The 15,770-nt window shown below is 46.3% G+C and overlaps 1 protein-coding gene across 2 annotated transcripts; it reads right to left on the reverse strand.

Moving 5' to 3' along the window:
* Positions 1 to 4,491: 4,491 nt before the first annotated feature.
* On the reverse strand, positions 4,492 to 14,702 carry KIAA1586 (KIAA1586 ortholog). Of its 2 annotated transcripts, none has more exons than XM_074220067.1 (6): positions 14,664 to 14,702; positions 13,482 to 13,552; positions 11,061 to 11,187; positions 10,604 to 10,705; positions 7,154 to 7,353; positions 4,492 to 6,675 (listed from the first exon to the last, which is right to left on the reverse strand). In XM_074220067.1, exons 2-6 carry the CDS (start codon positions 13,512 to 13,514, stop codon positions 4,492 to 4,494), a joined length of 2,646 nt encoding a protein of 881 aa, XP_074076168.1. In that variant the 5' UTR covers positions 13,515 to 13,552; positions 14,664 to 14,702. The 2 variants fall into 2 exon arrangements, with proteins under 2 accessions (XP_074076168.1, XP_074076169.1); XM_074220068.1 differs by lacking the exon at positions 14,664 to 14,702 and adding an exon at positions 14,183 to 14,411.
* Positions 14,703 to 15,770: the final 1,068 nt, after the last annotated feature.

Raw genomic sequence — 15,770 nt, forward strand, 5'->3', positions numbered from 1 at the left:
CCAGGTGGATGCTGGGCCTAAGGGGTGGTATGGGGGCTCAGGGCTTCTTGGCCCCAGGACCAGGGATCTGTCTGCTGCGCCACTCAGCTACCCTACAGCAGAGTCAGAGTGTAAGGAGAGAGAAAATATAGTACATGGTAGTGGAGAAAAAGAAAGGAGGGAGTTGCGATCAGCAATGGCAATGTTGGAAAAACATGGAAGTAAGTTTTGTGATGGACTTATCATAAAGAATGCGATCCACCCATGACAGAGTTGTTAGTGTTGGAACAAAGACTGAAGCACATTTTTTATTATTATTATCTGGGGGAGGGTGCAGGGCAAGTGGGGCTGGGTGGCCCACCTGGGGCTGCATAGCAGGGTGATCGTTGGGTGTCTGAGGCCTGATTTGGACCCAGGTGCTCCTGGCTCAAGGGCCAATGCTCTGTCTGCCACCCAGCCACCCCTACTATTATTACTATTTTATTTTATTTTGGGTCCTTTTTTTTCCCCTTCTTTTTGGTTTTTGCAGGGCAGTGGGGATCGGGTGGCTTACATGTCACACGGCTGGGTGATTGTTGGGTGTATGGGGCTGGATGTGGGCTTGGATGTTCGTGGCTCCAGGGCTGGTGCTTCGTCCATTGCGCCACCTGGCCATACCTACAATTATTACTATTATTTTTTTAATTTTTTTAAATTTTAATTTTTTTTCTCTCCCTTTTACTTTATTTCTCAAGCAAGTCTCTATTTATGGGGGGAGAGGTATTGCATTTACTCTTAAACAAGAATATTAATGTAAAAAAACATTTGTACAAAAATATTGTAATAAATAAATAATACATATAATAGAAAAAAAATTTTAAAAAAGAAAAAAAAAGAAAACAAGAGAACCCCCAAACTGTAGAAACCTTAAAAATAGGGTTAAAACAAAATGGAAGAGGGCAGCTAGGTGGTGCAGTGGACAGAGCACTGGCTCTGGAGTCAGGAGGATCTGAGTTCAAATCCAGCCTCAGACAATAAATGCCTAGCTGTGTGGCATTGCCTTGCAAAAACCTAAAAAGAAATGGAAGAAAATATAAATTAGACATGAAATTGAATTCTCTATGATTTACTATTTAAACCTTTTTTTTTTGGCAAGGCAATGGGAAGCTCCCATAAGTGGCTTGCCCAAGGTCACGCAGCTAGGTCATCATTAAGTGTCTGAGGTTGGATTTGAACTCAAGTCCTCCTGACTCCACAACCGGTGCTCTATTCCCTGCACCACCTAGCTGCCCTACCATTTAAACCTTGAGAAGGTTAGTTTAGAAAAAAAAATGACCACATATAACTGGAAAAGAAATTCATCTTTTAAGCAAAAACAGAGTATAGAGAAAATTATTAAGCCATTTTGTGCCTTAACCATGAAAGTTGCACAATATTTCTACCCAAACAGACGATCATCCTTGAACAATAGTATCAGGTCTCTTGGCTCTTCCTACTAGGTCATCTCTGATCATTGTGATCATTGTCCTCAGTTTGTAATTAGCAATTGGTTATATTCTGGAGTCTCACTGTCTTACTGATATGTAAAGACTGAGTACTTTGTAAAGAAATTAATTTAAAACCAGGATTTCAGTTTTGAGAAATTATTATACTTGACAGTACTACAAGGCTGGAGAAGGCCAAATGTCCTGATTTCAAAGAGTGCAAAGATCAAAAACTGGGGGGCTGGCAAGCTTGGTTTTGATTTCCGGACTTTCCCTTCGCTGCCCACAGAGGTCTCTCCAGCCACCATAATGCCTGTTGCCTCAGTGCTCTTGGATGATCTCCCTTCTCCATCTCTGCTTCAATCATCTTCAGTGGATTCTTCACCCTCATTGCAGGCTTCCTCAACCCCTTCCTCTTCTCCACTTCCATTACTTCTGTTCTGCCTCACTTTTCTCCAGTAATCCTACCTAGAGACAGCCAGGTCTACATTCTCCTTAACCCTTGAATTCCCCTGTCCACTGGTCCTTGTCACTGTCCAGACTTCATCAGGCCCTAACCACCAGCCTTTTCTGCATCTTCTACCATGTTCTTGAAAGACATTGGACAAAGCACCTTGACCATGCTGACTCTGCACTCTGTGCTCTTGTTGCTGTATTCCATCTTGGGTTTCACTACTGTACATCCAATGCAACCAAAGTCAAAAAGGACTGTTTTTGGAAGACAGGGTATCAAGGAATGTGTTCAGAATTTAATAAACAGCAAATAGAACCAGCATTTTCATATACTAAGTAGAACCTAAAAAGAGGGGGGGATTATACATGAAATAATATTATATGCAGTTTGCTTTTCCTTTTAAGTATTTTCTATTTTCAGTATATTTCATTAGCCTTCCTCCTGTTGTTTTCAATAACCCTCACTTCCTTCTTTTCTTTCTTTGCTTAATGCTATGCATAGGCTCTCTCCCTGAATTTAAAATAAATGTTATTGTATAAATTGTTGGTCCTTGGTCCTATTTATTTCACTTGATATTTGTTCCTTAAAGACTTCCCAGGTTTCTTTGAAGCTAGGTCTCATAATGTTTTATGACACGATATCATTTCATTATATTCACATAGCATATTTGGTTCCGATATTTCCTAATTGATGAGCCCTTTCAGTATCTCATTGATAGCCTATCTAAGAGCCTCTATCAATATTTTTGTGCATGTGGATCCCCATGATCAAATCACACAATATTTGTAAAGTGTTTACACATCATCTGGCATACAGTTGGCACTTGATAAAGGTTTATTCCATTCCACACTTGCCAATATTCCTTGAGCCTCCAAGGAGAGTCAGGGTGCTAGGCTTTCAGTATTCCAGAATGACTTTCTTCTACATTATTTTTAAAAAGTGACTGTCAAAATTGAGAAGATCCAGTCTCTTCCATTAGATGTCTGCTTCCTGGTTATGGGACAAGGAACTCTCATTTGAGTACAAAAAGTCAAATGGGACTTTGTGAGGTGATTATCAGCACTCACTTCCTCCATTCTTCCCTGCAGATGGGGAAGGAAAGATAACTCTACAGGCAAGATCACTTGTGGGGATCACATTTGATAGAATGTAAATACAGTGAACAGAAGGAATAGTTTACTTTTTTTAATTCACTTTTGTGTTTTGAAGAGGCAGTGGGGGACCATAGGTCGAGTCACCCTGCACTTATTAAGTATCTATGACTTTGGCTTTTAAAGGCAAACCAGTGGAGCAGGGATAAAGCTTTGGGCATAGTTAGATCTGAATTTAAATTACATCAACACTTTACAGCAGTGCAACCCTGAGAAAATCACTTATTTTCTATCTGCTGCAGTTTTCTATCTGTAAAATGGTGAGGGCAGGTAGGTAGAACAGTAGATAAAGCTCTGGGCCTAGAGACAGGAGGGTCTGAGTTCAAATCCAGCCTAGGTCAATTACTACCTCTGTAACCTTAGGCAAGTCATTTCACCACTGCCTCAGTTTCTCATCTATAAAAATGTAACATAATGGAGAAGAAACTGCAAACTACCTCAGTACCTTTGCCAAGAAAGCCCCACCGACAAGTCCACGAGGCCTTGGAGATTTAGACATGACTGAAACAACTAAACAGCAAAAAGTCAGAATAGCAGCAGCAACTACTTCCAGAGTAATTGTGACAATCAAAAGCAAAAGTCCCTGCCCTGGAGGAGCTCCAGTCTACTGAGGAAGACAACCATACATAAATGAGTTATAGACAGGATCAAGTGGAGATAATCCACAGAGGAAAGGAACTAGAATTAAGGTCGATTAGGACTTACAGAAAGTAAAATTTTAGGGAATATGAAGGAAGCAATGGTAATCTGGAGGTGATAAAGGGGAAGAGCATTGTGGGTATGGGAACAACCAGAGAAGATGGACAGTGTAGGGACAGTGTCTTGTTGGAGAAGTGGCAAGGTGCTAAGATGACGATAGGAGTGAGCTGGGTTATGAATGACTTTGAAAGTCAAACATTTGATCCTGTAGGGGATAGAGTCATTCAATGGAGTGCTGGTAAACTGTTTTGCGTGTGTAGAGATACATATACATTATATTAGCAGTCTCCAACCCCCCCATTAAAATCCAATTCATGTGCTTGTCGTGGCATGACCTCCCCTGATTATGTCATGGTCATCTTTGAGAACAAAGGACAAATATCATCAGCATCGTGTGTATGTGTATATATATATATATATATATATATATATATATATATATGTATATATATATGTATATATATGTGCATATATATATATGTTTATATAAATATACGTTAAGTTGTTTTCATCTATGTCCAACTCTTTGTGACACCTTTTGAGATTTTTGTGACAAAGTATTGGAGTAGTTTGCCATTTCCTTTTCCAGTTCATTTTATAAATGAGGAAACTGAGGTAAAGAGGGTGAAGTGTGTGTGTGTGTGTGTATATATATAAACATGTTCATAAGTTTATATAAATTTTACTTAATATAAAGAAAGCAAAGCACACAGTTTGCAATTCATAATGAAATATATAATACTCTTTATTGTAAATTCCATAGAGCCAATGGATTCTTACATAATGTTCTTGATGACTTTTGCCGAACTCTTGTATCTGTAGCCAACCTATGATTGCAATTTAACCATGATTTGACAAATGGAGTCGCATCCCAATCTGCTAATTCTTTTCCCAATAAATTTATTGTCATTAAATCAGATACATGATTTACTGTTAAACTATTTCTTACCCTTGTACAAATTATATTCATTAAATGGAAACCTCTCTCCATTTCATCTGTACTGATGGCAATAGTGTTAACAATCTTTTTAGCTTTCTGTATGGTCGCAGGTATGGGAATGTTTGTTTCTACGTTATCTATAAAATCACGAAAATCACTCAAACCAATATCAAGCTTTAAAATTTCACTTAAGTGATGTAATTTTTTTTCAACAGTTTTCCATGGTGAGGTCAGCTCTTCGAAAGGCCAAGTAGATGGCTCTAATAAATCAAAATAATGAAAAATGCTTTCATCATTTCTGTCTGATAAGAGACGTAAGTTCATGTGTTGAATGATATTTTCCAGTAGCACATCCCTAGGAAGAGCATTAAATGTATTATATTTACCAAATGGAATGTCTTTAAACTTCTCTGACTTCATTAAATCTTCAACTTGAGATTCATGCTTTCCAACACCAATCTTTAAGCTCTCCAAAGCTCTTATGGTGCCTTTGATTACTTTTTGCGCTTTCTGAATATTGGTTGAGCTTGCCTGCACATGCAATGCAGTGGACAGTAATGAAAGTTCTTCAAGAATGTCAATCATTAAAGCGAGATCTTTCAAGAAATTAATGTTAGCTAATCTCTTTGCCAAACCAGAATAAGAAGAAGAAGAATGAGAAAAATGTGTATATAATGTCGGATATGCGCGCCATACAGCAGTAGCAGCTTGCAAACTGCATGCTGCCCATCTTGGGCCCAAGACTTGACCAATTTTAATAATTTCAATTTCAAGTTCTTTAGCTACAGTTTCCAGCTCAGTTTGATTTTTATTCGATTGGTGATAAATAGAATACATTTTATCCAAAAATATTTTTAAATGATTAACTTGTTTTATTTCAGATACTGAATCATCAAGTGATAACTGCAATCGGTGATTTAAACAGGGCCAAAAGAGGATTTTAGGGAAATTTTCTAGCAGCTTTGTAGTCACTCCAGACTTCCTTCCCAAAATTTTATTAGCACCATCAGAACAAAATGCAATTAAGTTTGCTTTCAAATATTCATTATTAAAGCCATAATCATCTAAAGTAGACAACAATGTATTGTAGACATACTCTGCTGTGGTTGACACTAATTCTTTTAAAGCAACAAATAACATTATGGGTGAAGGTGCAGACTGAACTGTGCACTGCAGATAAATCACTAGGGTGCTCTTCTTTGAAATTGCTGATACCTCATCAATGATGATGCAGATTTTGGCATTCTCTTCTATGATATTCTTAAATATCTTCAACTTAATTTCTTTTGCAATGTGTTCTGCTATTCTTGTTGCACTGTATCGTGTACGTAAACAATTGCCTATATCTATCCCATTTTTCTCTTGTAATTCTATTGCCCCCTCAATATCAGATAAAGGCCTATTACATTTCACTAAACTATAAACAGTTTTGAAAACTCTAACAGTAGCATCAATATTTTTATTATTTAATTTACGCACTATGTTTGAAATTGAGTCATTAGCTGACTCTTTTAACAAATTCTGAATTTTAGTGTGGGCTTTAGAAACATCATGTTCCCTAATTTTTTTCCTCAGAGAAGCTTGCCTAGTAATTTTATTACTACCATTTGGGGTTATTAAATATGCACTCCATTCTTTGGACACATGGACATGCTTTTCTGCTGTCATTCCTAAGTGCCGAAGTGTTGAACAATCCTTACATCCTAATTTACCTTCTTTTATCTCAAGCCATTTGTACTGTTCTGTAAACAGAAATGCTTGTTTTTTGTTCCAACAATCTGGAAGCACAAGATTATCTTCCTTTTGGGAACATGATGGCTCTTCTTCAATAACCAGTGGTTCAATAGATTCAAAATTGGATTCTGTTGCCATTAGTGCTTCCCAATGATTTTCATGGCTATCGTTATTTTCTGTATCTGTCTTCACCTTCTTCACATTTAAAAAACTCAAGAGATCACTTGATCGTTTTGGTATTTTAGGGAACATAATCTGAAAAATAATTGTATGTTAAGTTAGTAAAATTCTTTGATACCATTTGAGTAGAACTCACAATTTTTTGCAAAATTCATTATCAATTTAAGAATTCTGTTCCTAGCAATAGTGCCACTCTATGAAGAAATGTTTAATTATTATCTGATTCAGCAAAGAAGTCACTCACGTTATGTAGTTCCAACACAATTGTTGACTGATATTTTCATCTAAGTTAATGAATAGGACAAAAGTGAAATAAATTGTCACTCACTTGTCCATGATGAAGCTGACTTCATTGCTGAATTGGGTAACATTTTCGAAGACTGGAAGGAAACTTTCACAATTGTTTGTATTCTTCCCAATGTAACAGCTCTGACATACATGACACCCTTTTAAGAGGAACCTGCATACCTTTCTTAAATCTAGGTTGGAATGTGGATGGAGACTGGTCTCAGACTGAAATGTTTCCCAGATGCCTCACCTGTGGCATACTCACCTCACTCAAAGTGCTCTGGACAGCACCTGCTGCCTCCTGGGCCTGTGTTCCTGACTTGACCTCACCTTCTCCACATTCCCCTATTGTGGGATACCAGGGGCCATCCCTTGGTTCTCTTTCCTTGGCTGATGTGCCCAGGCAGATGCTCTGGGTCACAGCTGAGTCTTCAGTTTCATCCCAAGGCTCTTGATTGAGTGAGTCTGAAGGAATGTGTAAAAATGGGTCATTAGCCACTCTCTTCATCCTGAATTCCTTAGCTTCCATCACTGGGGTCAGGTGATAAAATAGTGGCAGTGGCAGACACCCCGCCCACAACAAAATCCTTTGTTTCAGGGTCCTGCAAGGACTCACAAATGTCATTGAAAACCATGTTTTCAAATATACAACTCCTGTTAAATAAAGTGATGGAAACATGGGGAAAGGTTCAAAAATTACTCTGCTCATTTTTCTCAATTTCTTTCCCATATTCTATTGTATACACTTGAATCAATAAATTGTTCAAACACAATGGCTATTCAGAACATTCAAAGGTAGAGCTAGACCTTGAAGGGATCTTAGTGGTCATCATGTCCAGATCCCTGACTCCAAGCCCATGGTGTAATGGTTCCCTCTTCTTGGTATACTACTTATCTTCTGGTTTTTTAAAAAATGTTATTTATTTAAGGCAATGGGTTTAAGTAACTTGCCCAAGGTCATACAGCTAGGCAATTATTGAGGCCAAATTTGAACTCAGGTCTTCCTGACTCCAGGGCTGGTGCTCCATCCACTGTGCCACTTAGCTGCCCCTGTTCTTTACCCCAACTCTTAACTGACCCCACCCTCATGAGAAAGAAAAGAGTTAAGCCAAACCCTCCAACAGACCCTATTCAGAGTACATACCATATTTGTTATTGAGACCATGAATACAACTTTTCATTACCCCATTGGGATTGTCTTGGCAGACAGCCAGGGGTGGTTTGTCATTTCCTTTTCCAGCTCATTTTACAGATGAGAAAACTGAGGCAAACAGGTTGAAGTGACTTCCTCAGGGTCACCTAGCTAGTATCTGAAAGGGACTTCCTGACTCTAGGCCCAATGCTCTACACCGAGCCACCCAGCTGTCCTTACTTCACACGCCACATTCCACACTGTTAATTCTCTACCTCTAAATTGAGATTGAGATGGGGGGGAGGGTGCAGAGAAAGATGGATTCTATTTCCAGCTATCTACTACTGAGCTGTCTAACATAATTCACCAAAGTCTGACAGCCTTTAAGACTCTATTATTTATGAGAATGTAGATACTGTATTCAATGGAGATTGATAAACTAAAGCCCACAGGTCAATATGGCCCAGCATCTTTTCTTGTATGGCCTTATGAGCAAAGAATGGTTTTTATACTTTATAATATTTTACTTAGTAAATACTTTATTGAAGAGTGTAAATACAATTCTCAGCTCATGAACATAAATAATGAAGCTATACTGGCTCCAAGGCTATAGTCCATCCCCTTTCCCTCTAGCATATTCTGTTCTCTCTGCCCTATGTTGCTTGAAACAAGCTCTTGTGTTTCTCTGAATCTTTCATATTTCTCATATAAGGCATTCTTCAAGACAAAATTGCAAAAATGCAATTCAATTGCATTCAGAGACCATAATTTATTGTCCCTGACTAATGGAAACCCATTTTCGGTATTTTGCCAGAAGCTTGAAGGAGCAGTTGTACCTCTTCCTTCCTTTTTTGTCTTCAGAGGACCAGGGAAGGCATCTCAAGGCCCAGATTATTTCTCTCATCCAGTTAAGTTTCCTGGACCAATTTCAATGTCCTTTAAGCAAACCCCAACATGGCCTGAGTTGTGAGGGTCTTAGGAAAAGCTAGTCTAGTCTACACAGCAGGGTCCTGTGAAATATTGTTCTGATTACCCTGTTGGACTTGACTCCTGGGTTGATTGGTTTTGCTCAATTCTCCCTTTCATTTTTATTCTTTCCTTTAAGTGAGGAGTCTCTGGTTGGGGAAGGGAGAAGGGACATGTTGGGAAATGAATGATATAGCAAAACATTAAAAAAAACCCCACATCTCCTCTAATCACAGAGCTGAAATTTGGCAATGTGCCCCAGAAACGAGTGAATGCAGTCATCCAGGGTTCAATAAATCAAATGAGGTAAACTACTGAGGAAAGAACATTTTCTTCAATGACAGCTGTTCTGAAAATATCATAGACGTCTAAAACCTTTAACTAAACATGAAGAATATACATTTCATATAAAAAATAAAACAGTAGTCTCAGGGGAGAAAATCAATCTTAGAAGATTATTTAAAAAACTATTCCAAAGCTATAATGACTTGACAAATTCAGCAGCAAATAATACTTCTAAACATGGTCAAGTAAGAAGGCAGATAAATAGTGCCGTGGAGAAAGTGCCTAGCCTAGAGTCAGGAAGACTGGAGTTCAAATCCAGCCTCAGAGACTGTGATCACTTAACCCTGTTTGCTTTCGTTTCCTCATCTGGAAAATAAGCTGGAGAACGAAATGGAAAATCACTTCAGTATCTTTGCCAAGGAAACCTCAAATGGGGTCACAAAAGCCCAAACCATGAAATGACTGGACAATTACTATTATAAGATAGCGTTCTCAATGAAAAAGTCAGAAATGATCAATGACCTCTTGAAAAACTGTTCAAATTCTCCAATAATTATAGGGAAAAAAATTTCTTAAAATTTAATGTTGATGGACTCTGAAGATATAGACATTTAATCATACTCCTAGAATTGGAATTAGAAAAGAGAACAATAATGAACAATAAATAGCATGGGTTCATGCTGGTGGGTCCAGCAAGCCTTATCCTAAGGGTCCCCCTCAAAGGAAAGGAAAAAAGACCTTCCTACCTGAGTATTCCCAATGCCTGACTGACAACAGCAAAAACTGGGGGGGAAGCCCCAATGTCCAGCAATTAGTGATGGCCAAAACACAGTGAAGTTCCCCTGGGAGACTGTAATCGCGTCCTATGAAACTACAATCATGAAGAAAGAGTTGCTGAATGCACCCACAAAACCGCCAACACTGAATCTCAGTGTTTTGAATTGCCTTTGCTAACTGCTGGGCATGAAGCTGACTTTAATTTAAAGTGGCTTTAATTGTCTCTTGGATACCAGTGAGATCGAGCATGATGTCAATAGACTATTCACAGTCTGTTTCTTCTGCTGAATTTTCTGTTTCCTTTGACCTTTTATCTACTTGGGACTGGAAACAACTGATGAAAAAAGGCAATCGAGGACAAATTGGTGGAATCACTGACAAGAGCTTTGATGCTTGAACAATCATTTTTCTAGGAGGAAGCAGACGTGATGCCAGGAAAGAGCAGCCAGTCTGGCTCACATGAACGACAGATTAAAGAGGGACAGTCAGACTCCCCAAAGACCCCCGGGCTTTCAGGAGAATACCTGCCGCTTTCCATGAGTCCCATGGGCTCACCTGGATAAAAGGTTCGGGAGACATTTGCCTGGAGCACCCCTGGGGTTCCTCCTCTCTCCAAAAGGGAAATCACCTTGGGCTTGGATGCTGGAAGCCCAGCTCCTGGGGAGAGAAATCCGGAACAACTGGGCTTAGGTCAGCCCTGGCCGCCTCCTCTTCAGGAAAAAAAGAAAAGAGCAGCTGAGAAGACAAAGAGGACAGAGTGTGCAAAGGGCATGGGTGGGAGTGGTTGGGATAGTCTGTCCAGATTTGAGTTCAGGTCTCCTGTCTGATTTGACCTACAGGCTGCTAGGAATGACCTGGCCCCTGATAAGGGGGGGGGGGTCTTCATCTGATGAATGCATCCCTAATATCCCATTCTTGACCCATCCTGCACATTGCACAGACTCAGGGAGCCTTCCACACCTGAGGAGGCAGAGAGAATGCCGAGGGGCCAGGCCCAAGGCCCCAGCCTTACCCACGGAGACCAGGTTCTCATAGTTCTCCAGCATCACATCCCTGTACAGGAGTCTCTGGGCCAGGTTCAGGTGTCTCCACTCCTCTGATGAGAAGTGCACAGCCACATCGTTGAATGTCACTGGAAGCTGAAACATCAATCACATCCCCACTCAGCCCGGGCTGTTCCGGGGGCTGGGGGTGGGGGGCTTCCTGAGGTACTGAGAGTTCTGGACTGACAGAAGGGAGGAGAGAGTCTGTTGTGACCCCTGGGCTCTCCACCATCCTAGTGTGCATTCAGATACCCAAAGCATATGAATGGAGAGAATTGGGCTGTTTCTATCTTTCCTCCTCTTCATCTGTGACTGGCCCATTTCTGCTCTGCATCAAGCCCAGAATACTTCCATGCCCCACCAAGACCCTAGGGAGAAGAGGAGCCCATAGCACCCAGAGCCTCCCACCAGATGGCCCATTGGCAGAGGGGCCATGACAGAGCTGCCCTCTCTATCTGCCAAGCTACTCAGAGTAGCCAGAACACTTTTGTCTCCAATCCTGGCCTTTGGTGAGTAGGAGTGAGGGGAACCACAAAATATCAACTCCTGAAATGGAAGCTGAGCTGAGGAGACCCAGCTGCTTGTTCCTCAAAGGCCCCAGTGCCCCTCCAGGCCAAGATCATCTGGGGGGCCAGAGGGTGAAGAGAAACCTCTAATAGGCAGTGGGGGGTAGGGGGTACTGTGACATCTGGTGATCTGATACCTTTAGAGTGAACACCAGGGTCTTCTTTTTGTCTAATTTTTATCATTTTTTGCAAGGCAATGAGGTTGACTTGACAAGACCACACAGCTAGGTAATTATTAAGTGTCTGAGGCCGGATTTGAACTCAGGTACTCCAGACTCCAGACCTGGTGCTCTATCCACTGCACCACCTAGCTGCCCCCCCCCCGCCTTCTTTAGACATGCATCCAACATAAGGCTTAGCAGGAGGAGGGATGACTGCTTGTCCCTTCCAGGGTCTCCCACAGGTACAAGGGATGCTCCAGGAGACTCAAATGTGGTACAGGAAATGGCCAAGGGGAGGGCAAGCACCTGAAGACAACAGGAACACAGGTGGGATTCCCCTCCTGGCCATCAGGGAGATAAAACTAAGTTTGGACTTGGATCAGCTGTCTAGCAAAATGGCACCTGAGAATGGACCCCTGCAGGGATGATGGACATCTGGCCAGGGATGTAGCCAGTGTGCCTCACCTTGGGGAGGATCCTTGTTGGGATAAAATGGAGGTCACAGGGAAGCCAACCTCTTCCACAAATCCCAAGGATCAGGGTAAGGAAATCTGAAAAGACTCCATCTAGAGCAGAAGTGCCCCAAAAGAGGGTCACACGAGGGTGGAGGCAGGGAGGTTAAAAAAGGTCCGAGGGCAGCTAGGTGGTACAGTGGGTAGAGCACCAACACTGGAGTCAGGAGGACCTGAGTTCAAATCTGGCCTCAGACACTGATTATCTAGCTATGCAACCTTGGGCAGGTCACTTAATTCCATTGTCTTATCTATAACCAAAAAAACCAAAACAAAACCCTGGAACAAAAAAAGAACAAGGTAACCCCAGTTAGCCAGCATATCTGCCCCCACCAGACCACTGGACCCCAGAGGCAGCAGGTGGGGCTCAGAGTCAGAAACCTCCAGGGGGAAAGGGCCGAGGCCTGGATCCATGGTGGACAGTCAGGAGAAGGCGGCAGGAGCAGGTCAGGGTCCCCAGCAGAGGACCCAGGGCCAGCCAACTCCTCCGGACTGGCCATGGCATCTGGGCTAGTTAAGGAGCAAGGAGGGAGCAGGTTTCCTTGGGAGTCACCAGTCCCATCTGCCCCCATGGAAGGGCATGGAACAGAGGTCAAGTCCACCCTAGCCCCCCCGGCTGGGGCTTCCCTCCACATGCTGCTCTGCCCCCAGGCAACTCCACAGAACAAGGGGAGCCCCCTCTCATGCCTCCCGATGGGCATCTCCCCCATGAGACCGTGGGCTCCCTGAGGGCAGGGGCTGGTGTGCCTCTGTTAACTGCTTCCCGGGGCTTAGCACATGGTAGGCTGTTCCCAGCTCTGCCCTGGGGCGACTGTGGGCCATGGTCAGCCCCAGACTTTATGCCCAGCTCCACAAGAGCCTCTAGTTAAAAAGGTACAAACCCTTCTTAGCCTGAGGCTGTGCCAAAACAGGAGGTGGCCGGCCAGTCTGGACCCTCAGGCTGCAGTCCCCTCTTATGAGGTGACTTTCAAGAGGGGTGACTGCTGCAGCGCCCGACCGGGGGCTCAAAAGCCAGGGCAGTCGTGACTCCGAGTCTCCCTGGTTCTGCCACCAGCAGAACGGCCACAATATTCGGGCTGAGGCAGACGGAGACCGCCGAGACCAGGGAAGGGAGAGGAGGAGGCATCTGGGAAGAGGAGGTGCTGCCTCACCTGCGGCCTGGCCGCCCGAGGCCCAGACATCATCTTGTCCTGGGGAAGGGCCGCGTCTTCACAAGGGTGGGCTGTGGGGAGATCAGAAGGGAGGACGGCCGCCGGTCACCCCGTGACCCCCAAGCCCTTCCACTGTCTAGCCCCTGGGGGCCCAGTCTTTCAGGAGGTGTGTACGTGTGTCTGTCTGTGTCACACAAGGGTGCCCCGATGCCCGCTCCTGCCAGTCCACCCCCCGCATCTCCTCACACTTGGCCACATTCTCCCACATTTTGGGTGGCATGTGAAGTGTCCGATGGCTCAGCATCCAAAACCAGTCATTAAAGCGTCCCTGGGTGATCCAGGGCCCAGAATGCTGGTTCTGGAGGCAGGAAGATCTGAGTTCAAATCCTGACTCTGACTCTTTCCGGACACGCGGCAAATCATTCACCACCCTCTGCCTCACTTTCCTCTGTTGCAAAATGGGGAGCACAGCCCCCTGCCCAGGTCACGAGAGAACAGTAACCCCCTGGCACCGTGCCCAGCTCAGAGCAGTCAAAGAAACTGAATGGGAATTAGGGAAAACTGTGCGGAGCTCGTGGGAAGCCTCGGTGCCAGCCTTGCCGCGGGGCCCCTGTGCCCGGGCTGCAGCGGGTGATGCAGCTGTGCCGGTGCCACAAGTTGGCAGTGCCTCCCCCGGGGACCCTCTCCCCTCCTTGCCAGACCTGGCAGAGGTGCCCGGCTGCCCTCGGCCTGGGCACCTGAGTGTCCGGGGCCTGCGGGCACCCCCGTTGGCTGGGTCGTGCCCTGTTCCGGGCCTTGTCCCCCCCCATGCCCCAGGCAGGTCCCGAAGGGGCCACGGGGGGAGGGCGACCCCGAGGGCGGAAGGGCCTCTGCGCCTGCGCACTCCACCCCTCCCCCGCGCTAGCCCACGCCTCCGCAGGCCGGCAGAGAAGCTTCTGCGCATGCTCACTCTCGCCCCCTCCGGCACCAGCCCGGGGGCCCGGCCGTCGTCAAGCGACGGAGACGCTGCACTGTGCGCATGCTCGCCCTCACCCTTTCACCACCCCCGCGATTTCCAAATTCACCCCGGTCCCCTACAGAGAAGGCCGCGGTCGCCCTCTGCGCATGCCCAGTCCCCCCCCTTCTGTAAACGCCCCATCTTCCTCGGTCGGCCGCCGAGCCTCTGCGCATGCTCCGTCTCACCCCCTCCTGCGGCCGCCCACGTTCCCAGTAGCCTAGCGGCCAGCCCCGGCGCGTGCGCAGTCTCTTCTGTCTCGCGCCCCGCGGCCCTCGCGGTCAGTCCGGCCGCCGAGCCTTCTGCGCACGCTCGGCCTCACCGCCTCCGGCGACCGCCCACGTCGCTAAGCGTCGGGCTGGCCGCGGGGCCTGTGCGCATGCTCAGTTCGCGCCCGCGGCTTCCCCCGCGCCCTCCCGCTCCGGCCCTGCTTCCGCCCGGCCGCCCCGCTCCCCCCGCCCCGCCCGGCCGCCCCTCCCCCCCTCCCGGCCGCCCCTCCCCCGCCCCGGCCGCCCCTCCCCCGCCCCGGCCGGCTCACCGGCGGCGCTCTGGAATGGCGGCCTCCCGCCGCGCACGGGCGCGCGCCCGCGCCTCGGCCAATCAGAGGCCCCGGGGCCTCCGCGGCCCGCCCCCGGCGCGGGGCTGTGCTGGAGCCCGCTCTGCCGCCTCCCCCGGGCCCGGGCCCCCGGCCGGACCCCACGGCGCGGCGGCGGGCGCCGCGCTGCCCCTGGTGCCCCGCCGGGCAAGGCCGAGAGGAGACCCAGGGGCCGCCCCCCCCAAGCCCCCGGCCTCCCCGAGAGGCCGAGGGGGCCCTGCGGCGCCCCGGCAGCCGCCACCCCGCGCCCAGCCGCGCCACATTTGCACTCAGAGCCCGGGCCTCCGGGCCAGTCACGCGCACGTTGGTCCCCCCCCACGGAGCGTCTTTAGAGCAGATTGGCCTTGACCTCTTTTTAAAAATAAGCCTTGATTGACATTGTGTTTGTTAGATCCTTCTAGTTATTCCAAGCATCCTGCCGCCCCTTCCCGCAGACCATATAATCGTTACTATTTGGGGGGAAATCAGTACAACATCAAAAGGCCCCAAACCGGCGACGCGGGCCGCCTGTGGACCCCCTCGGGCCGGCCTGGGGCCTCATCTCTGAGTCCTCACTCTTCACCCCCACGGCTCGTGCCTCTGCCCTGGGCGGCGCTTCTGGCCTTTCCCTTCTAGTCCCGCACGCGGTTTTCCTGCCCTGGCTGACCGCCAGCGGCTCCCGGGTCCCACGCGCCGCCCCACGCAGGACACGCAGTGCCAC

The sequence above is a fragment of the Macrotis lagotis genome, chromosome 1 (assembly GCF_037893015.1).
Source record: "Macrotis lagotis isolate mMagLag1 chromosome 1, bilby.v1.9.chrom.fasta, whole genome shotgun sequence".
NCBI classification, from domain to species: Eukaryota; Metazoa; Chordata; class Mammalia; order Peramelemorphia; family Peramelidae; genus Macrotis; species Macrotis lagotis.